General features: G+C 52.0%; 1 protein-coding gene across 2 annotated transcripts in view; it reads left to right on the top strand.

Moving 5' to 3' along the window:
* Positions 1 to 20,355, top strand: part of SMOC2 (SPARC related modular calcium binding 2) — a 155,303-nt gene that overhangs the window by 109,947 nt on the left and 25,001 nt on the right. For both annotated transcript variants that reach the window (XM_043888666.1, XM_043888667.1), the window contains exon 9: positions 7,251 to 7,333. In XM_043888666.1, the coding sequence (XP_043744601.1) occupies positions 7,251 to 7,333 (83 nt within the window). The remainder of the gene's footprint in view (positions 1 to 7,250; positions 7,334 to 20,355) is intronic.

Below are 20,355 nucleotides of genomic sequence, written 5' to 3' on the forward strand. Positions count from 1 at the left end.
GTAAGCTCTGGGACGCAGGCTTTCCACCCACCGTGGACTCGAGGCCCCGAGGCCCGGCCTCACCCTTGCTTCTCAGCACGCATTAAAGCCTGTGGGTGCAAGGCTGGGGAAGACCGTCCCCCTGACGGGACCGGAGCTGGATGTTTTAGGCAGGGTGTGCTCCCACCCTTGTTCACACAGCCTGCGATCACGGAGGATGGCTCTGACGTCCGGGCTGGCTGGGCGGGTGCCGAGTGTGTCCCTCGTCGCCTCAGCCTCTTTAGTCCCTGGTTTTGATGAAGGGGCTGGCTGCTCAGATGTCTGTAGTCCAAAGGTATCTGTGTCCTGAAATTACCGCTAAAAAAGAAAGAGTGCTGAGGTCAAGGGTTTGAAACAAAAACCAACCTATTCACTCATGTTTTGTGTGAGTTTAGAGCAAAGCAAGTGATTTCAGAACAGCACCAGGAGTAGACCTGCTCCCTGTTCCTGGGACTGGTGTACATGTGAGTGATGGTGTTTTTGTAGCTGTTGGTTATATGACTTGACCTTTGATTTCTCATAGATTGGTATAGAAATAGTTTCTACGTGTTAGTTGCTCAGCCATGTCTGACTCTTGCGACCCCATGGACTATAACCTGCCAGGCTCCTCTGTCCATAGGATTTTCCAGGCAAGAACACTGGAGTGGGTTGCTGTTCCCTTCTCCAGGGGATCTTCCTGACCCAGGGATTGAACCTGGGTCTCCTGCATTGCAGGAAGATTCTTTATTCTTTGAGCCACTAGGGAAGCCCATAAAAATAGCTCCTACATACAGGGAAATAGTATCTCTCACATGTGACCCAGTTTAAGCTCTGGTTGCCTCTGCAGCCCTGAGGCATGAGCACTCTGATGTCTCCTAAGACACTTCCCCAGTTTCTCAAGTGTGACTACCACGTGTGTGGGCGGGGAAACACCACACAGATTCCGGGAGCTGGAGGGATGGTGAGCATCTGCTGTCTCCTGATGGAAGGGTCCAGGCACACCTGGAGCCCTGTCTGGTTCATCAGAGAGACCAGGCTCCGTGGGGGCCCTGCCATGGGGATGCGGACCCCGGGCCGCTGGGCAGGAGGCCTGTGCCACACACAGCTGGCCCCAACAAGGGTGTGCAGGAGAGGGGCTCGGGTTCCCTCCGCGGCAATTGTAGGAGATGGTTTCAAACCTGAAGAGAACACACATCTTCCCAGGGTTTTGTGTGTGAAAGCGCTTCTTTGATTCCTGAGCACGTGTGTGTTGCAGGGAGAGCTCTTTTCTGAGAAACCTGTCTTGGGAGTGATGTCTCCACACCCTTCACACTCTGGCTTGTGGACGGTGCGTTAAGTTGGGGGGTTTGTTCCCCAGGCTGGGCTGCATGGGCCGCTGGAAGTTCCCTTAGCGTCGGCCAATGGAATCCTGACCCTGTCAAGGCCAGGCCTGTGCAGATGGGCCCAGAGTGTGAGGTCAGCTTCAGCACGTTGTCCCTCAGAACCTCTGAACACTTACCTTATGATTGGACAGGAAACACCAGAGACCAACCCCCCGCCCCTGTGTCCATCCTGATTTCATTCTGCCCAGATGTTATCAGAACCCAGCGCCACGTTCTCATTTCCCCTATTTTTCCTGCAGGAGCGAGGGACTCCCTCTTCTTTGAATTTCAAGAAGCAGACTTAAATTAGACCCTGGGGAGGAGATGCTTCAGATTTGAGGTGTGGGTTTTCTCCTGTTTGTGCATTCATTCATTTATTCTCCCCGACGTTGGCTGTCATGACCCTGCCACCGTCAGGATTGAGGCGGTGACGTGACTGAGCATAGTGGGGTCCCGTGCGGGCTCCGTGTCCTGCTGGGGGCGTCAGCACCCACATGTCCCCGTGGGGCTCCTCCCGTGACAGCCACGGTGGTCCACAGGCCCTGCCCGCCTGTCTTCTGTCCCCTCCTCTCTCCATCTTCAATTCACCAGCTCTCTCTGCGTCTCACTTCCGTCCTGGCTTCCAGCAGCATCACGTGGCCCTGACAACACTGTGTGGCTTTTCTTGACCCCTTAGGAGGCCTTCCCTGTGGTTCCTCGGTGTACCTCCCCTCACTCTACCTGGCCAGACCAGGCCCCCACACTCAGCACCCAGGCATGGACCGGGCCACCCCCCGGGGGCACCCAAGGCCAGACAGTGCGGGTTGTACTTGTGACAGAGTTCAGCTCAGAAGAGGTGCAACCTCTTACAGCTCTGAGAGACGCCCCCTCCCTGTATCACCCCTTAGACCTCTGAGAGACGCCCCCTCCCTGTATCACCCCTTAGACCTCTGAGAGACGCCCCCTCCCTGTATCACCCCTTAGACCTCTGAGAGACGCCCCCTCCCTGTATCACCCCTTAAAGCACTGAGAGACGCCCCCTCCCTGTATCACCCCTTAACACTCTGAGAGACACCCCCGCCCTGTATCACCCCTTAGACCTCTGAGAGACGCCCCCTCCCTGTATCACCCCTTAAAGCACTGAGAGACGCCCCCTCCCTGTATCACCCCTTAACACTCTGAGAGACACCCCCGCCCTGTATCACCCCTTAAGCCTCTGAGAGACACCCCCTCCCTGTATCCATTCACTTTCTCGTCACCAGACATTTGAATCCCTCGATGTTGCAGGTGCCACCCTAGGGGCTGGGGACATACAGGGAATAAAAGAGACCAAAATCTGGGCTTCACGGAGCCTCTGTTCTGATGGAGGGAAAGAGACGGTAAGCAGAGCACGTGAGCAGATGAGCTGAATGTGAGCAATGTGCTGGCCCACGACAGCTGTGCTGGAAGAAAACACAGGAAATGGAGAGAGGGCATGTTGGGGTATAACTTCCATGGAGTGGCTGGGGGCTCCCCAAAATGTTGACGTCGCAGTCAGGTCCTGAGGAATTGAGGAGCAAGCTGATGCTGTCTTTGGGGTAAAGCGGCAGTCTGGAGGGGGTGAATGTGGCTCCCACATTGCAGGTCTCAGAGCCAGGATCTAGTTCAGTTTTGGCCACAAGAGGGGCTGTATCGATTAGGAAGCTCTTCATTTCTAGTAGCGTCTTACAAATGGGCGTAAACAGCGAGGGACAGTGTAATCTAAAGAAGAGGTGCAGAGGTGGAGGAATCTCCTTTCAGTGGATGCTGTGACTTGCTGACACCACCGAGGACATGGAGTCTCCCAAAACTTTCCTCTCACGTCCTCATTGTGTTGTGACTGCCCTTAGACAGACGCCCCTCATGGTCACAAGATGGCTTCAGGGATCCGGGCATCTCATTCAGACACCACAGTCTCAGAGGACACACAGCCCATCTCTCTCAGGAGCCGAATCACCTTTCCTAAAAGTCCCCTAGATGATTTAATTCATGGATTATTGGCCATAATTGGATCATATGACTATGGTTAAACCCATCACTAGCAAGAAAAATGGATTTGGGTTAAACTGATTTCTAGGGAGTCTTGCATGCTGGGAAGTCAGTCAAAATCATCAACTTTAAGGCATATCTGATCCTATGTGAGCGCCCCCAGCCCTCTCACAGCCCTGCTTCTCCTGTGAAGGGCAGCAGGGTCATAGAAAGCCTTCTGTATTGCTATTTAAATACTGTCGGCTGCATAAATGCTATTTTCTTGTGGCTTTCTGAAATAAGCCGTTCCAGGGAGATTAGTTGTGATTTATTTTTGGGTAGACAGTTCACGTCCCCCTCCCACCAGTCATTCTCTGTGTTTTCTAATGGGGAAGAATAATTTAAAAATCAAACAGTAAGAAGCCATAAAGTGCCCTGTCTTTATAAGCTAGTTCTTTCCTTGTGTCATCCTGCCAGGTAACTACATTACAAAGGACACATTTTGTCACAGGCCTGTGCCAAGGACAGTAAACACACAGAGCAGAGAGAAGCTACAGGGCAGGATTTCCAGATGGGATGGTCATCAGGGAGAACCATGAGTCCGATCAGGCTCTGATGCATCTCCTGGCCCCTCTGCCTTTTTGAGTGAAAACTGACCTCTTGGCTGAGATGTCCAGATCCCGGCAGGCAGAAGCCCGAGGCCCCATGAGCTGGATCCCGAGCCCCTGTGAGCTGTATCCCAGGCCCCTGTGAGCTGGATCCTGAGCCCCCATGAGCTGGATCCCGGGCCCCCGTGAGCTTGATCCTGGGCCTCCATGTGAGCCCAGGCCGCACGTGGTGGGATAAGATCTGGGAGGAAGGGCGGGTTCCCACCTGGTCGCTGACTGATGGTGGGGAGAGCTGGCGTGAGCTCTCAGGCTAAGCATGGACCAGGCTGACTGCCAGCTGTTACATTAGCGCCCAGAACCAAGGGATTTCTCTTCCACTTTCCTGACAGATGATGAGGATTGTCCACCTGGCATCAGGCTGACGGTGGTTCTTACCTGCCCAAGGGCCCCTGTTCCAGGCCCGCAGGCCCACACGTCTCACTGGCTGTGTGAACGTGAAATCGAATTTCTCCCTGGCAGAGAGCCTGGGGTCTGATGGGCAACCAGACAATCAAGAGATCTTCTTCTTTTACATAAAATAAGTTAAAATAAACACCATTGAAAAGGGTGGTTATGGATGTCAACACAACTTAAAAGGTTTTATCTGAGTCTTCAAAGGCATTGATTCTGTTTCTTGAGATTGTTTTTTCTGCAAATTAAAAGACGTTTGTTCCTTAGAAGAAAAGCTGTGACAAACAGCATATTAAAAGGCAGAGACATTACTTTGCTGACAAAGGCCCTATGGACAAAGCTATGGTTTTTCCAGTAGTCAGGTATAGATGTGAGAGTTGGACTATAAAGAAAGCTGAGTGCTGAAGAATTGATGCTTTTGAACTGTGGTTTTGGAGAAGACTCTAGAGAGTCCCTTGGACAGAAAGGAGATCAAACCAGTGAATCCTAAAGGAAATCAACCCTGAATATTCATTGGAAGGGCTGATGCTGAAGCTGAAGCTCCAGTAGTACGGCCACCTGATGAGAACTGACTCATTGGAAAAGACCCTGATGCTGGGAAATATTGAAGGTAGGAGGCAAAGGGGACGATGGAGGATGAGATGATTGGATGGTATTATCAACTCTATGGACATGAGTTTGAGTAAACTCCGGGAGTTGGTGATGGACAGGGAGGCCTGGCGTGCTGCAGTCCACGGGGTTGCCAAGAGTCAGAGATGATTGAGCAGTATTCTTCTAAAAGGAGTGGAATGCTGCCCTTTAAACATACATGTTTTAATATAAGCACAAGTGCTAGGATTCTTAAGCCCTCCTGCCCAAATTTGGAGCAAAACCAGGATGACCGTGCAGTGTGGCTAGTTCCCAGGCTGCTTCGAGGTTCAAGATTCAGAATGGAGTTGGCGGTGATGTGGTTTCTTATCATCGTGTGTTGGCTCTGAGCCTTTCACAGGCTGGACATGTTTCGTATTAAAAGTCAACTTCCTAACACACAGAGCAGCCCATGCCTGAGGTTCTCGCAGGCAAGACGTCCCAGGAGTGGATGCCGTTCCGCCTCCCTGGGAATCCCGGCCCCAGCTCTGCCTGCTCAGTCAGGAGCTGGGATCTGGCGTGTCCTTCTTTCCACAGAGCTGACATTTCATGGGCTGCTGGCTGTGAAGGTGTCAGCTCTAGCGTAGGTACCAATGCCAACCTCACAAGCCTCACGGATACTCACCTGGAGTCTGAAACAGCAGTTGTTCAGTCTTGAGCATGGGTTGTTTCCCCAGATTGAACATGCGTAACAGTGAGCCCTCAGCCATCTCTCAGTTATGAAAGTTCTTTCTTGAATGTTCCCCTAGTGAATTTCTGGCTCCTCACCTGCCTGTCGCAGCCCCAGGTAGGAGAGGGGGCACCAGGTGGGTAACAGGTCCCTTCACCCCCGTTCACTTTCCTGTGATGTGACCTCAATGCCAACTGCACTGAACCCCACTGCATTTCAAAGAATGTGTGTTAATGGCTTTTGGTGACAATGTGATAATGTAACTGTTTTCCAAAGTGTGTCGGGAATGCTTTAATTTCAAAAACAACTTTTTGAAAAGGCATATTAAGTTTGCATGAGTGGGGTGTTAGGTTTTCTGGTATCAAAGAGGCCACTTAGAGTCTGAGGGCTGGAGGAGCCCGCGGGGCCCTACCTCTGTTTCAGCCGGGCTGGACACGACCCTCACGGCCAGCTGGCTCCCTGGGCCCCAGGCAGGGCCTCTGAGAAGCTATCCCTTTAGAGAGAAACCTCATTCTTTCATTTTCCTGGGTGGGAGGACAAGGAATATGGAAAATAAGAGTCAGAAATATCCCTGTGAAGTGATCATGATCTCATATCTCCTTCTGAGAGCTTGGAAAGGAAACTGGGCGGCAGGAGGGGCTGAGGACTGAGGGGGTCTTGTTGACTCCCTGAGAGTCAGTGGCCCCCAGAACCCGACTATCCCACCCCCGCACACCCCAGTCTGACTCTGACTTGTTCACATTTTGGGGGAAGCCTTCCTGACCCCTGCGGCTGCCTCAGGTGCCTGGAGGACAGGTTCTCACAGGTGCCCTCGGGGACTGTCAGCGTCCCCATGAGCTGTCTGGCCTGGGTCTGCCCGTGTCTCCCCCTCAGGGGCATTTATCAAGAGCCTGGAGGGAGGTCCTGCGGGGGATGCTTGGGGGATGCTCGCGAGCTGTCCACCTGGGCAGGTCAGTCCAGAGTCGTGGTGCTTTCTGGGGTCCCCAGAGTGCCTGCTCCCTGACGTGAAGTAACCCGCAACCACCCTGTCTGCCTGCCTGATGTCAGGGCCCCCAGTTCCTGTCAGCTCCGAGGGGCCGGAACAGAGCTCTTTCTTTTACTGTTTGAACACGGAGGGAGGCAACCTTTTGCAGCTTCGTGAGCAAGGCTGGGGACATGCTGGTCCTTGAGTGATGCATCTGTCTGGAGTCCTGAGGTTCTCTCTGAGGCTCTGCTCTCTCCAGGGTGGGGGGGTGCGTGGCCGCGCCCCCTATCCCCACTTTAGTGCCAATGCTGGCATTTCCCCCTCCTCTGACCCCTCCCCGCCTGGTCCTGGGTGGGGGTGTCCCTTGCACAGGATGTGTTGCAGAGACTGGATGGAGAGACAGAGCGCAAGGTGTCATGCGTGTCCTTACGACTGTGAAGAAGATGTTAAGTTGTTGCAAGGTCACCAAAGGTTCATCCCAGACACTGCAACGTGATGGCTGGATGCCCCATGTGTTCCAGGGCCCAGGAAGCCTGCTGTGTGAGCGAGCAGCAACCCGAGGCAAGCCCGCCTCAAACCAGCTGGTCTCTCTCCTCCCCTTCTCCCAGGTACGAGCAGCCAAAATGCGACAACACAGCTAGAGCTCATCCAGCCAGAACGCGGGACCTGTACAAGAGCCGCCAGCTCCAAGGTGAGTGGGCCCAGGGCTGGGCCAGGCTCAACGGCTGCCGCTCTGCTCTTTCCTGCAGGTCTGGGGGGGAAGGAGCTCAAGCAAGTTTGGTTGTGAAGAATGAGCTCAAATTAAGGGAGGCAGTGAGTTTAACCTTGTAACTACTACAAATAGCATTCACTGAAATGTCTTATGGCTGTTCTCTTTCATCAAAAAGCCTGTGAGTGTCTATGGGACACCAAGAAGGATGACGTCAACTGTTAAATTGAAGTCCCACCTGGACGGGGGTCTTCCAGGTGTTGAGGTGCCCTTGAACTTGGCTGAGGGGCATGGCCTGCTGGCTGGGTTGCTGCTGTGCAGCTCACCTGATGACATCGTGGAGTGAGAGACCCAATTCCTGCTTCGGGGGTGGGTTCAGTGGCATTGGTAGGATGCTGTGAAGTTGGTTGCTGTTTTGTCTCATTTCCATCTTCTTTTTTTCCCTTTAAATGCCTCCAGATTGTCTGTCTGGTCAAAGCCTCAGAGGCCATGAAAATCTTTTCTCCAGCACCTTTCCTTTTGGGTGCATGCTGGATCTGGGTCTTACACAGGGTCTAGATAGCTTGCTGTTTAGAAAAATTCTGTGGTCCTTGCTTGATGAGTACTATCATTGAATCTGTAAAGAGGGTTTTAGATTCTGAAAGTCAGAGATGTTTCTCTGCCCGTGAGCAGAGGCAGAGAAGATGGGAGGGTCATCTGCCCACCTCCGTACCCTGCCAACAACGCCTGGAACAAAGGCGCTGGACACAGAGGAAGTGGGGAGGCGGGGCCTGGTCTGCTCCGTGTCAGAGTCACCCCGCCGGCTGCTGGTGCTGACTCCAAGCCGCTGGGCTCAGGTCTGCGCTGCTTCCCACCTCACACCTTCCTTCCAGTGTGGGTGGAGGGACCACTGACATCACAGCTCTGTGTGAGTGGTGCTGGGGTGCACGTTCATGAATCAGGAAGCTTTCTGGATCTTGGGGCGGGGGAGGGGGGGGACGGCGAGAAAGGGCAGGAAAGAGAGACCCTGAAGGTTAAAATGCAAACAGGCTTGTTCTTCAAGTGATCCCCGGAGTGACGCCTTATGTATACGTGTCTTGGCCTTAGGAGGAGCGCGCACTGGTGTCTGAAATCTGGTTTAGCACCAGTGGACGGCATGTTTTCTTAAGAGGGAAGAATTAATTTAGCACATTCATCATGTGACTGTTCGCCCTTTGGCCCATCTTAGCCACACCGCTGAAACTTCAGGCCATCTGCTCTTTGTCTCTGAGGTGCTCATTTTTCTTTTCGATAATCTGAAACTGCCTTACTTCTATCTCAAGCTGTGTATGTTTTTTGCCCTTATAATGTCAATGCCCTTAATGAATGTGCAGTCAAGCTCTGGTCTTCATTAGTTAGAGACCTAGACCTTCCTTAACTCACAGGACAGACAGAATGTGCCCCTCCCATCCCCTCTTGGGGGCTGTGCCTGGGGACTCTGGTACCTGGAACCGGGCTGGACTCCGGGTTGAAAGGCTGGAGCGGTCATTGGTCCTCTGGGGACCACTGACCCTCAATATTAGGAAACACCACGTGACGTCACTGCGGGCTCATGTGAGGGTCAGACAGGCCACGTAGAGAAAGGACACCTAGCCCTTCAGGGAGAACCGCGGGAAGGGGTGCTCGTCAGAGCTGTGGACACCACACCCGCCTGTCGAAAGGAGGGGGGCGGGCAGGCTGCCACCACAAAGGTGCCCTCCCAGGCCTGCCCTGAAGCCCCAGTCCTGGGCACGCAAGCCCTTTTACGCAAATTCTGAAAAGGTCAGCTTATTTTGCAATCGTGGATGTTTGGGAGTGCACCATTCATGACCACTTAATCATTTTGCCTTTTTGAAGATAATTATCCTTATTAGGGAAAAACAAGTAGGTCTTAAAATAACTCCTGGATGGAGGCTGTTCTTGTCAAGAGGGGAAGACGGTATCCAAAATAACACAGCACCATGGTGGGCAGGCAGACACTTCTAAGTCCAGTGCCGATGCGTTTTCTTCTTAAAAGGCATGGTTTTCATTTTAAGCAGCTTTATTAAGTTTCAGCCAGTAAGGGTCACTCACTTTCCCAGCCAGGCTGATAGTGTCCTCACACACAGCTCACTTGTTCGGGGGTTTACCGACTGCCAAGTGTTCGTCCACACGCAATGTAGGAGAGAGCGTGGACTTCAGGCTCACACTAACTGTGGGAAAGTGGTCACTTAATCTTAGGGGGCCAGCGCTTGGTCCTGTGGGGGCACCACGGTCCAGCCCAAGGGGTCAGTTCCTGAGAACTGGGCCGTGGTTGCGACTCTCAGAGGTTATTCTTCGACCCTGTAATGTCCCTCACACGACTGCCTTTCATGCCTGAGAGGAGTCAAACTGTCACATGAGAGACTTCCCGCAAAGGCGTTAGACCACACCTTTCCTTGCAGGTCTATCCTGCCTGGTCTGCACTGGCGTCTCTTCATCTTGGAGGCGTTTGGAATAACCTGTCTGCCTGGCTCCTGGCCGGCCCATGCCCCTCACCCTCTCCCGCTCCTTGGGGCTCTGCCGATCACCTGCTCACAGCCGCGGGGCATCTCTGAGCCCAGGACGCTGCCCACCAGCCCTCCTGTGGGCCTGGCCATCCATGCAGGACCTGGCTCCCCGGGGAGACCATTGCCCTCTGATGCCCCCCACCGTGTGCTCCCACGGTGTCCGGGGCATCCAGTGCTGCTTTGCAGGCATCGAGTTGCAGGCTCCACCCTGTGCCCCACATGGTCCTTTTGAGATGGGGGCTGAACCCCAGGATGCCCCCCCAGCCAGCACACCTCCCTGGGCACCTGGAAAAGAGTTTGCAAATTAAGTCCGCTAGGCGGGTTTCTTTTCCTTTGTTGGTGTTGTTTAATCACTAAGTCATGTCTGACTCTTTGCAGCCTTGTGGACTGTAGCCTACCAGGCTCCTCTGTCCTTGGGATTTCCCAGTTAGGAACACTAACCTGGGCTGCCATTTCCTTCTCCAGGGCATCTTGCTGACACAGGGATTGAACCCACGTCTCCTGCATTGGCAGGTGAAGTCTATACCTCTGAGCCACCTGGGAAGCCCTTTCTTTTCTTATTCTGAGCCTTTTGACTCTTCTGTATTGAGTGACACTGGAAGACTTCTATGTAGTCTAAGACACTGACTTAAAGTCAGTGGTCTTGCTGACTTTAAGGCACAGAGTATGTATGTCTTCAATGAGTGGGATTTCTAGTGTGGAGGGGTTGATCTCATAGATGGGCCTCATTGTTCTGATTCAACCTCAGGCTCTCTGCCCAAGAGGAGGACTCACCTGTCCTCTCTCCTTGGCAGAGACACACAGCCAGACGACAGCTAAAGGCCACTGGACGCCACTCACACACCCACTGCTGAGATACAGGCAGAGGCCTCAGTGGCAGAGAGGTGCCTGCTTTTGGCTCCTGGAGAACACTCAGCCTCAGACCTGGGTCCCCCATCCTCAGACCTGGGTTCCCCTTCTGTGTTGAGGAACCAGACCCTGGAGGCAGTTGGGGGGAAAGATAGATGAAGGAGAGTTTGTTATAAAAAAAATCAAAATAAGTTACTTTGTGGCTTAGAGTTTATGACTTTCTCTAACTGGAGCTGATCAGACCGTTTGTGTCTTTTATACTTAAACACGTTTTGTCTGGCTTATTGTCTCTCTGAGACAATTTTAACAGGCTCATCAGGCTTCCTTTCTCCTCTGGATTTTTGCTTCATTGAATCTCTTCTGATGGACAGTCACTGGTTTTGTTAGTTATCATAATGGTGCAACGCAGTCAAGTCTTTATAGGCAATCGACAAGAAAGAGCTCAAAGCTGGAGGTCAGGTAGAGAGAGCTCTGAGGGCAGGTGAGTCCGGGGAGGACCTCACTCCCCGCCCTGCCTCTCTTTCCTCCATCCATTCAGGGCCACTCTGTTGTCTCTCAGGGGCTTCAGGCCAGAGGATGGTGAGTGACTGAGAAGGGTTTTAGGTTTTCTGGTGCCTGAAAGTGGCCTCCTCACGTTCCTGCTTCATCCCCCAAACCAGAGCCATACGCTGTCCCCCAACTCAGCGCTGGCACCCAGGTCAGCCCAGCAGAGACCACAGCCCCTCCTAACCTAAAAGGCTCTCTGAGCTTGAGCAAGGCCACCGCACAGAGCCTGTGGAAGTCAGCAGCCACGGAAGCCTCTTTTCTCATGGCCTCAGCGATCGCAGGGACAGCAGAGCTTCACTTCTATTGCTGTTGTCCACTCACTCAGTTGGGTCTGACTTTTTGCGACCCCATGGACTGCAGCACACCAGGCCTCCCTGTCCATCACCAACTCCCAGAGCTTACTCAAACTCATGTCCATTGAGTCAGTGATGCCATCCAACCGTCTCATCCTCTGTCGTCCCCTTCTCCTCCTGCCTTCAATCTTTCCCAGCATCAGGGTCTTTGCCAATGACTCAGTTCTTCACATCAGGTGGCCAAAGTATTGGAGTTTCAGCTTCAGCATTAGTCCTTTCAATGAATATTCAGGACTGATTTATTTTAGGATTGACTGCTTGGATGAGAAACCCTCAAAGCACCACCTGAATTTCTCAAGAAATATTTTATCAGATTCTAAATGTTTTCAAAATTAATTTTCATTACCTGAGGCAGCATAAAATAACCCTTACCTCGGCCTAACACACTTTCCCAGAGGTAACTCATCCTGATTGGCACCTGTGCTGAGCTTGCCAGGCTCTCAGGGAGCGGGGCTCACTCTCCCCCCAGGCCAATGGGCCTTTGGGGCTCTTCTGCAGACAACAGACAATAGACGGTGCTAGTGTTCCACTCCCTGGAAATGCCAGCCTCAAGCGCCGACTCCACAGCCCGGCTCTGCTTTCACTGCATTGGGATGGAACACTCTGTCTGAGGACCCCGCAGAGGCTCTGTGCCCAAAGTGGGCTCTCCCGGGGGCTGTCCACTCCTGGGCCCACCTCTGGGAGGCTTCCGGCCGTCTGCCTCCCTGGGCTGGGCCGGGACAAAGCTGCATGAAGGTGAGGGCAGGTGTGCCGTGTGCAGGAGAGGAGTTTAAACAATGTTTTGCTCTCAGGAGCTCTTTGATGACTTTACAGCTAAGCATCATTGCTGGTTCACTCTGTCCAAGTGTGGGTCGAATTTTGGACACGGACGGGACTGTTCTGAGCAGCCTGGCACAGGGACTGAGCTCCATTAGTTTATGTTTTGACCAGTTGATGGTTGATGAATTGACCGGTTGAGGTTGATGACTAAATATGAAATTTAAAATATCAACTTTGTAGCTGAATAAGATGACTAATCCTTTAGAAGAAAATTGCACTTTGTAGAAAGCATGACAAAGAAATGGACCGTTAAGTCCAATTTTACTGAGGAAAGGATGTTGCAAATACAAACTCACTTGAAAGCACACAAGTCATTTCCACCCTAAGGATTCATGACACAGGAATCCCGAGACAAGGGGGACCAGGGCTCCATCTCGGATGTGACACTGGATCACTCACGAGGAACTGGTAAAGACCTGATCAGACACGAGCGATGGAGTGTGAAACGAATGCTTTACTCACTGTTTCTTAAAGACTGGAGATCAGATGCTGGGATGAGCAGAAGGCACCCAAAAGGCAAGAAATGGGGAGCAACAGTTGTGCGCCACTTGGCAGAAGTCTTAGTGAGATGTTTATTAGAATATTTAGCTCCGTTGATATTTTTCTCCATTTTTTTTTTGAGAGAATTAGGAGAAATTGGAGGAGGCTTGGAGGAAATTGCGGTGATTACTCATCCACAATAGAACCAGAACAAATAAAGACAAGATGAGGAAGCAAAGGCATGTTTTTAACATGTGGAGGAAAGAACAATAAAGGTCACTGCAAATGTTAAGTGACTTACAAGATGGTCGGGCCCTTTTTCCATTTGTTAAGCCTTTGGCAGCAATTGGAGAAAAGTGAGTGTAGAGGTTGTTTCTTGATTCTGCTGAATAAACCTTGAAGAACGTCTGTCCTTAAGCTTCAGGTTGTACCTGCCCTGGGTTTGGGGGGTGAGAGGTCTGACCTAGTGAAAATCTTCAATGTTGGATAACAGTGTGGTTTAAAAGGGGCAGGCAAGTGGAGGGACTGCTTTTTTCTTTCCATAGTCCTTCAAGTGCCCTCTCTGACTCACTCACTAACGTGGTCTGCATGCCCGTCCTGTGCCCACCGTGGGTGGGCGGGCCACCGCTCTTGACTTGGAATTCTCTCAGCTGTTGCCAGGCGCATGGACCCCATCCGGCCAGGTCCCCAGGCAGGCTGTAAGCAGATTTCTGAGCCCCATCCACACCAGCAGCAGGAGCCTCCTGGGGCTCCCGGGCCAGCCAGGTGTCCCCCTCATCGTGTGGGCTGTCGTCACTGGATCAGGTCCCCAGGAGGAGGCCCAGCCGGCTTTAGCCCACCCAAACTTCCTGCTTCCCCACCATGAAACGCACATCTCAACCTGAGAGAAGCATCCGCCCCAAACTGGTGTGCTTCTAGAAGTCCACGAGGGCTGTAGGAGAAGCCTCTCTCCTCCCCCTCATCGCCAGCAGCAGCCTGCTAGCTGCCAGGGGTGGTATGTCCAGAGACACAAGGGCCTGGGGTTCCAGTACAGCTAATCCACCCATTTACCTCTTAACCAAGAAAATGGGCAGGTTCTGCTACTCAGCCTGTTCTCTGAGTATCTGTCAAAGTGTTTTCTTGGCCATGGGCTGAGCGGCTGCACCTGACTCCGTGTGCTGTCTCCATCATGGGCATCTTCGTGAGCTTCGCACAGGGGCTCCCGCTGTGGGTCTCGCCCTGGGCCTGCCTGGAGCTGGGCCTGCTGGCTACTAAGGCGCTTCTTGCATCGCACCTGCTTCCAGTGTTGGGGAGCCACGTGGACGTCCAGGGAACAGGGTCATCGTCAGGGCGGGGTGTCAGCAAATGAGGCCCTGGGGCTGGGGAAAGTGAAAGTGAAAGTCACTCAGTTGTGTCTGGCTCTTTGTGACCCCAGGGACTACACAGTCCATGGCATTCTCCAGGCCAGAGTACTGGCGTGGGTACCCTTCCTCTTCTCCAGGGGATCTTCCCAACCCAGGAATTGAACCCAGGTCTCCTGCATTGGAGGCCGATTCTTTACCAGTGGAGCCACTGGGAAAAGGTGAAAAAAAAAAAAACAGATGTAGAAATGGGAAACTGGTGAGGCACTGAAGACAGCACAGCTATAGCAGATGAGGGACTTGGGTAAGCGCGTGTGGCTCTGAGCGCAGGGGCGTCATGCACAATGCAAGAAACACGGAAAATGCAGGTAAGACAGCAAGACAGACACAGTAAAGGAGGGTTGGTGGGTAAAGTTAACTCACCAATGTTAGAAAAAAGGTAGGCTAGCTTGTTTTAAAGTCTTGAGTTAGGTGGACCTGTCACCTGACTCAAAAGATGGAAGGGAGGAAAGCTTATGGTGCGGGTCATGGCAAACACCCCCACTCCGGCATTACACACCCAGAGATGTTTTAGAGGAAATCTCACTTGTGCTGCTTTCATTGTTTCCTTTAAAACCATATATGTTTTTAAAGTCTAAATAGCCAATTTAATAATATTCTTTAAGATGGCAAGGAGAACTAACGCTGGTTATTTTAGCATAATAAAGCCTTGCCTCTGTCACTTTGGGAGTTATGACTATGCTGAAGAGAGAGGGAGAGGAGTTTAAATCTGTATTAATCATGAAAAAGCATCTGCCAGACAAATTAATAGTGTTAGTTGTGTTTCACAGACAGTTTAAATAACTCAAGAGGACAAACTGTTCTCAAACACCATCAAATATATTATATTTGTGGCTAAACAATTATCCTATGAAAAATAATTCCTGTCTCTTTATTACAGCATTTTGTCTCAAATAACCATTTTACAAACCTCCCAAGTACAGTATATACTTGAAAGAATAATAAAACTGACTTTAATTGGCCTGAACTCCCTTTTATTGGGTTGGCCAAAAAGTTCATTCCATTTTTTTCCCACCACATCTTACGGAAAAACCTGAACGAACTCTTTGGTCAACTCAGCATTAATTTAGATTGTCCTCATAGACTCTGCCATAGCCAGATCAATGTCCTCCCAGAATTCAGCGCCACTTAAATTGCGCTTTAGGAGAGGACGGGGCAGGTGTCCCACGGCTCTGGTCTAGAAGGTCCCGCCTGCCTGGGGTCCCTCCGGTTCTCCGTGGCGAGTGGCCCTTCACGCCGTCTCCATGTTGGGGAGCTCCTGAAGCCAGAGGGGCACCTGTCGCTCGACCTTGCCTGCGCCTCTGTGCCCTTCGCTGTAAACACGCTGTTCTCCTGGTCTTTGCTCAGCACCCCCCACACTCCTTGATTTGATCTTGGTCTTAGACGGGCCGTGGGGTCCCGAGTGGCTGGTGTTGGCCTTCAGCCTGCAGACTCCTGGCCTGGCTGGCACATGGCCTCAGAGAAAGCGGTCCCAGGCCCTTCTCTCCGCCAGACAAGCGGCTCAGACCTCCTGCCGCGCTCCTCCGCGGTTGGTACTCCAGCCTGCTTCGGAACTGCTCTGCTCATCCCATTATCCTCCTATTCTCCCGCTCATAAGATCCCAACATGGCAACAGCACTGTAGCTTCTCTGCTTTATCTTCCTCTCCTAACACTGAATTCCTTCTTTATAAACTCAAGCCTATGGAGCTGCCGGCTGAGGCCAGACACTCTGCGGCCCTTGGCTCCTCAGCACCCAGAGACAGCACCCCGGGGGCAAATGCTGCAGTTTTACGACCCCAGGACGGATGCTCTTACACAAGAAAGCAATGCTGTAGCAGTTAGAAAAACTAGGGAAGTGGAGACTCCTGCATGACAGGCAGAAGTTTCCCTTTATATCTGAAAGCATCACGATGTCACTCTGAAAGCCCCCTTCCGGATTCTGTGCCGGGAATATCGCGCCTGCACCCTAGGTATGGCCATTCGGGTTAGGACTCGCTTGGCAGTGTGTGGCGGCCCCAACACCGCACGACGACGATGCCATGGGGTGAGAGTGGAAAGCAACCCCCTGCGGAAGCCGTGAGGGGAGTGGGGAGTGGAGACCGGCCAAATCCAACTACCCATTGGGTCCTGGCCAGACACAGTTCTTCCTCTAGGAATAGAGGCTGGATGGAGAGAATGGCCTAGCCATGGTAGAACTCAACTCTATTCTTCCTGATAACTTCATTCCCTGAGAATTTAATTGGTCCACCGGAGACCACGGGGCTCAAGTACATAAGCTGTACATCGGCCGGCAGGTACCCTCCCCGATGACCAAGGATGGGAAACATCCCAAAACCTATCTATAATGAATACCACAGAAACATCTAGAATGTTTTCCCCAGGAAGATTTAAGTTTTTCTTAGCTCTCTTCTGATTTGTTGAATCAAGAGCAACTTTTTTTTTTTCCCCCCAGAAAAATCAAGGATTTCTCCCTTTGACCAAAAAATAAATGGACTGCTCTTTGGTTGTTAGTTAACTTTAAGAAATCCCTGAGGCAGATTTTTCAGGTGTGGTTTCCAGCAGAAGAGGTTTTGAATTTTGAGTTCTCATCCTGCTTATCCATCTTTTCTCTGTGCTTTTGCTTATTAAATCAGCTAACATATTTAAAATGTATAATGTCCTTATTTCAAGAGAGTCTGAGGCACCCTCCTCTGTTAAAAATCACACATCTCAGAGTCTGATGATTGATACAGAATAGTATCATCATCAGAGATTCCTTAAATCTGGAAAGTGTTAGATTTCTGAAAAATAAATAACTAAATAAAATCTCCTGAGAAGCACGCTTCATTGGTCATGAAGCAGTAGTTTTGGGAGCACCCTTTGATAGACTCTAAAAAGCGAAGTCAATGTTTTGTCTAACATTTTACTCTTTTAAATGATCCCCACTTGCTAACTTGCAGAGGGATCAATTTGCTTATTCAAATGCAACAGAATAGGAATTTTGTTTTTTGTCATTTCTCTAGTGGACAGAATGTCCTGAAGAGAAGAAAGGAGCAACATGAGGCACCGGAAAGACAGAGCCATGCACACCCCCATTCCTGGCAGCGCCCCCTTTTCCCAGTCAGGCCCTGTCATCTTCTGAATTCACTCTTTACTGTTGAGTGAACTGACTCCCCTTGCACATCCCACTCTCCCAGAAAGCCCAGCCCTAGACTCTGCTTCTGCATTATGTCCAATTGACCTCTTGCCACTGAACTCGGTGGAGGTGAGGAGGTTGCCCCGTGTCCAGCGAGCTGCTGCAGTGCCTGTCGCCCCACCACTGACCCAGCACCTTCCCCCTGCATGAGGCTGGTGCCATGTCAATAGCTCTGCCAGGGGTCTCCCCTACCAGGAAGCTGGGGCACAGAGCAGGCCGCTTCTGTGCCCTGGAGGAGGGGGGCTATTGGCTGTGAAAGGCCATCTCTCTAAGGCCCATGCATGCCTCCCTCACCTCTGACAAAGCAGGACCTGCTCGGCATGGGCCTGAGATTCCCGCCAGCCCCCTCAGCAGACACCTGAAGTGCAGTACTTTCTGGAAGCCCCCTCTAAGGAGAAGGTTTGGATTCCTAGTGCATCTATCTGACGGTGACTTGGCTCTAGTTTCACATCAGTGAATGTGGGTGAAATGATCTCTTTAATTATCTGCTGGCTCTAGCATCCAGGGCTTGTCTGTATAAATTCTCTGAATGTGTGAAACCAAAGAAGCTAGTAGAGACTCATGCAGCACACGGAGGTCCCTGAGCAGTAAAAGGAGAAGGTGGGTGGGAGGCTCGGCAAGATGGGGCCACATGTCACTGAGGAGTGTGGACTAGATCCTGCAGAAAGTTCGCCCATGTGGGGAGTTCACTTCTTATTTAAAAAAGCACGGACAGGCTTGTGAATGACAGGTCCGAGGTGCCCCAGACAAAGGAGCAGCAGCTCCAAGAAGCACAGCGGCGTTTGAATTGCAGGGAACTTGTCGAAAACTTAACAAGGCATCCACCTCGAAGCTCGACACATAGAGCTTCACTTAATCTTCACTTCAGCCCTGAGTAAAGGTGATATTCTTTGGTCTTTATAGATGACAGTCAGTTGAGTTCAGTCGCTCAGTTGTGTCCAACTCTCTGCGACCCCATGGACTGCAGCACACCAGGCCTCCCTGTCTGTCACCAACTCCTGGAGTCTGCTCAAACTCATGTCCATTGAGTCGGTGATGCCATCTGACCATCTCATCCTCTGTCATCCCCTTCTCCTCCTGCCTTCAGTCTTTCTCAGCATCAGGGTCTTTTCATGTTGATGTTAAATAAACCGGGCCTGTATCATTTAGGTGTTGCCACAGTGATGCCTACACTAGGCAGGTGACAACTATTTCAGCTAGAGAATCGTGTTGATGCCAGTCAGAGTTACACACGCGCCTTTACATGAATCTTATTGGATCAAAGTTCTTTATAGTGTGGCTCTCATTATACGATGGGCTATATTGGACCCTCAGTGATTTACTGTTAAGGGAACCACAGAGAGCTGTTATAGAGTTATTGTCCTTGGTCATGGAACACAGACAGACAGACACAGACATGCCAACCCACTGTGGACACCATCCGCGCCCAGTCTAATGAGGTGTGATTTAGCAGAGTTATCAGGAATGGGTGGAGTCCCTATCCACTCCCGGTCTCTTACATCCTGTAAAGCAGGACTCCCACTGGTCTGCCCAGAGGTTCCTGCACAGGGTCTGCTCCCAGAGCCGCCGGATGCCTGGGCCCCAGGGTCCCGGGAGATGCGAAGGGTCGCTCTGCCCCTCCTCTGTTTGGCTCAGGCGTCTGGAATGGAGCTGGAGATGAAGATGCATGGGGAAGGGTGATGCTGCAGGTGACTCACCAGGACACCCCAGCCCAAGATCCGTTTCCAGCCCGGTAGAGACAGGAAGTAGGACGTGGGGTGCTGGGGCTGAGGGTGAGCCGGGAGTGGTCCCCGCTGTGTGCTCTGGGGGGAGGGGTCTGCAGGAGGCCCGGCCAGGGTAGGCTCTGGACTAAAAGTCGGTCCTGCTCGCACGCCTGCGTTCTTAGGCTTCATCTCTTCCATCTTGGTATCGGGCTTTGACGGTCTTATTTTCAGGCTCTTTTCTCTTAGTAAAAGTAAGTGCCTTGGCCTCAGTTTGCCATTAGATTTCATGCACCACCCCCTGGAAAGTGTCATGTGCCTCCTGGACTCTGCGAGGGCGTCTGCACAGCAAAGGCTGGCTAGGGGCAGGTGGCCCAGGACTCCTGGGTCCGGCAGGTGGACATGACCTTGTGCCCGCCCGTCCCATGCAGAGTGCCTGCTGCACCGTCAGGAAGCAGCTAGAAGCCGAGAAGAAACAAGCAGAAGCCTCTGGGCTTCCTCACTGGGGAAGGCGGGCACCCGGTGAGGAGGAAGTGGACCCTGTGTTTACATCATCACTGTCCTGTCACACACCATCCCAGTCATGGTGAGGATACTAACCCAGCTTTTGATCTGCTGAGCTGAGCGCTTCCATGCAAAGGAAATGAAGCATCAACAATCGTGATGTTGGTGGGTGCAGAAACCCCTCTGCCTGACCGACTTCCAGTCCTGAGTGTGGGACATGAAGAGGTCCTGATGCCTTAGAGATGAGTTCCTAACTGCTTAGGAGGGCATCGGATGCTGGAGGCATCTCTTCTCCTTAAATGTGGGTGCTACCAGCCCGTCCCCAGCTCTGCCCAGGCCGTGTCTCCCAGCAGCACGATGCTCTGCTCACGGCCTGGACCAGACTCATCGTTGGCTCCTCGGGGTGGGGTTGAGGCCCTGTGCCTTGGGGAACTGGAGACAGAAGTGTCTGAACCCTGCTGTTGGCCTCTGTGATGTTTCCTCTTTGGAAGGAATTGGCCACGTGTGCAAGATTTCTGCAGGCCGAGCTCGGAATACTTGGGATGGTCTGGAGTCTGGGATGCAGCTGCACTTTTATGTGCATTTTAGGAAGGAGTCAATGTCAACATGGTTACCAGGGCAACGTGGTTACCAGGGGAGCTTAGCCATGACATTCCCACAAACATGCCTGCAA

Source organism: Cervus elaphus, chromosome 26, assembly GCF_910594005.1.
Source record: "Cervus elaphus chromosome 26, mCerEla1.1, whole genome shotgun sequence".
Classification (NCBI taxonomy): domain Eukaryota; kingdom Metazoa; phylum Chordata; class Mammalia; order Artiodactyla; family Cervidae; genus Cervus; species Cervus elaphus.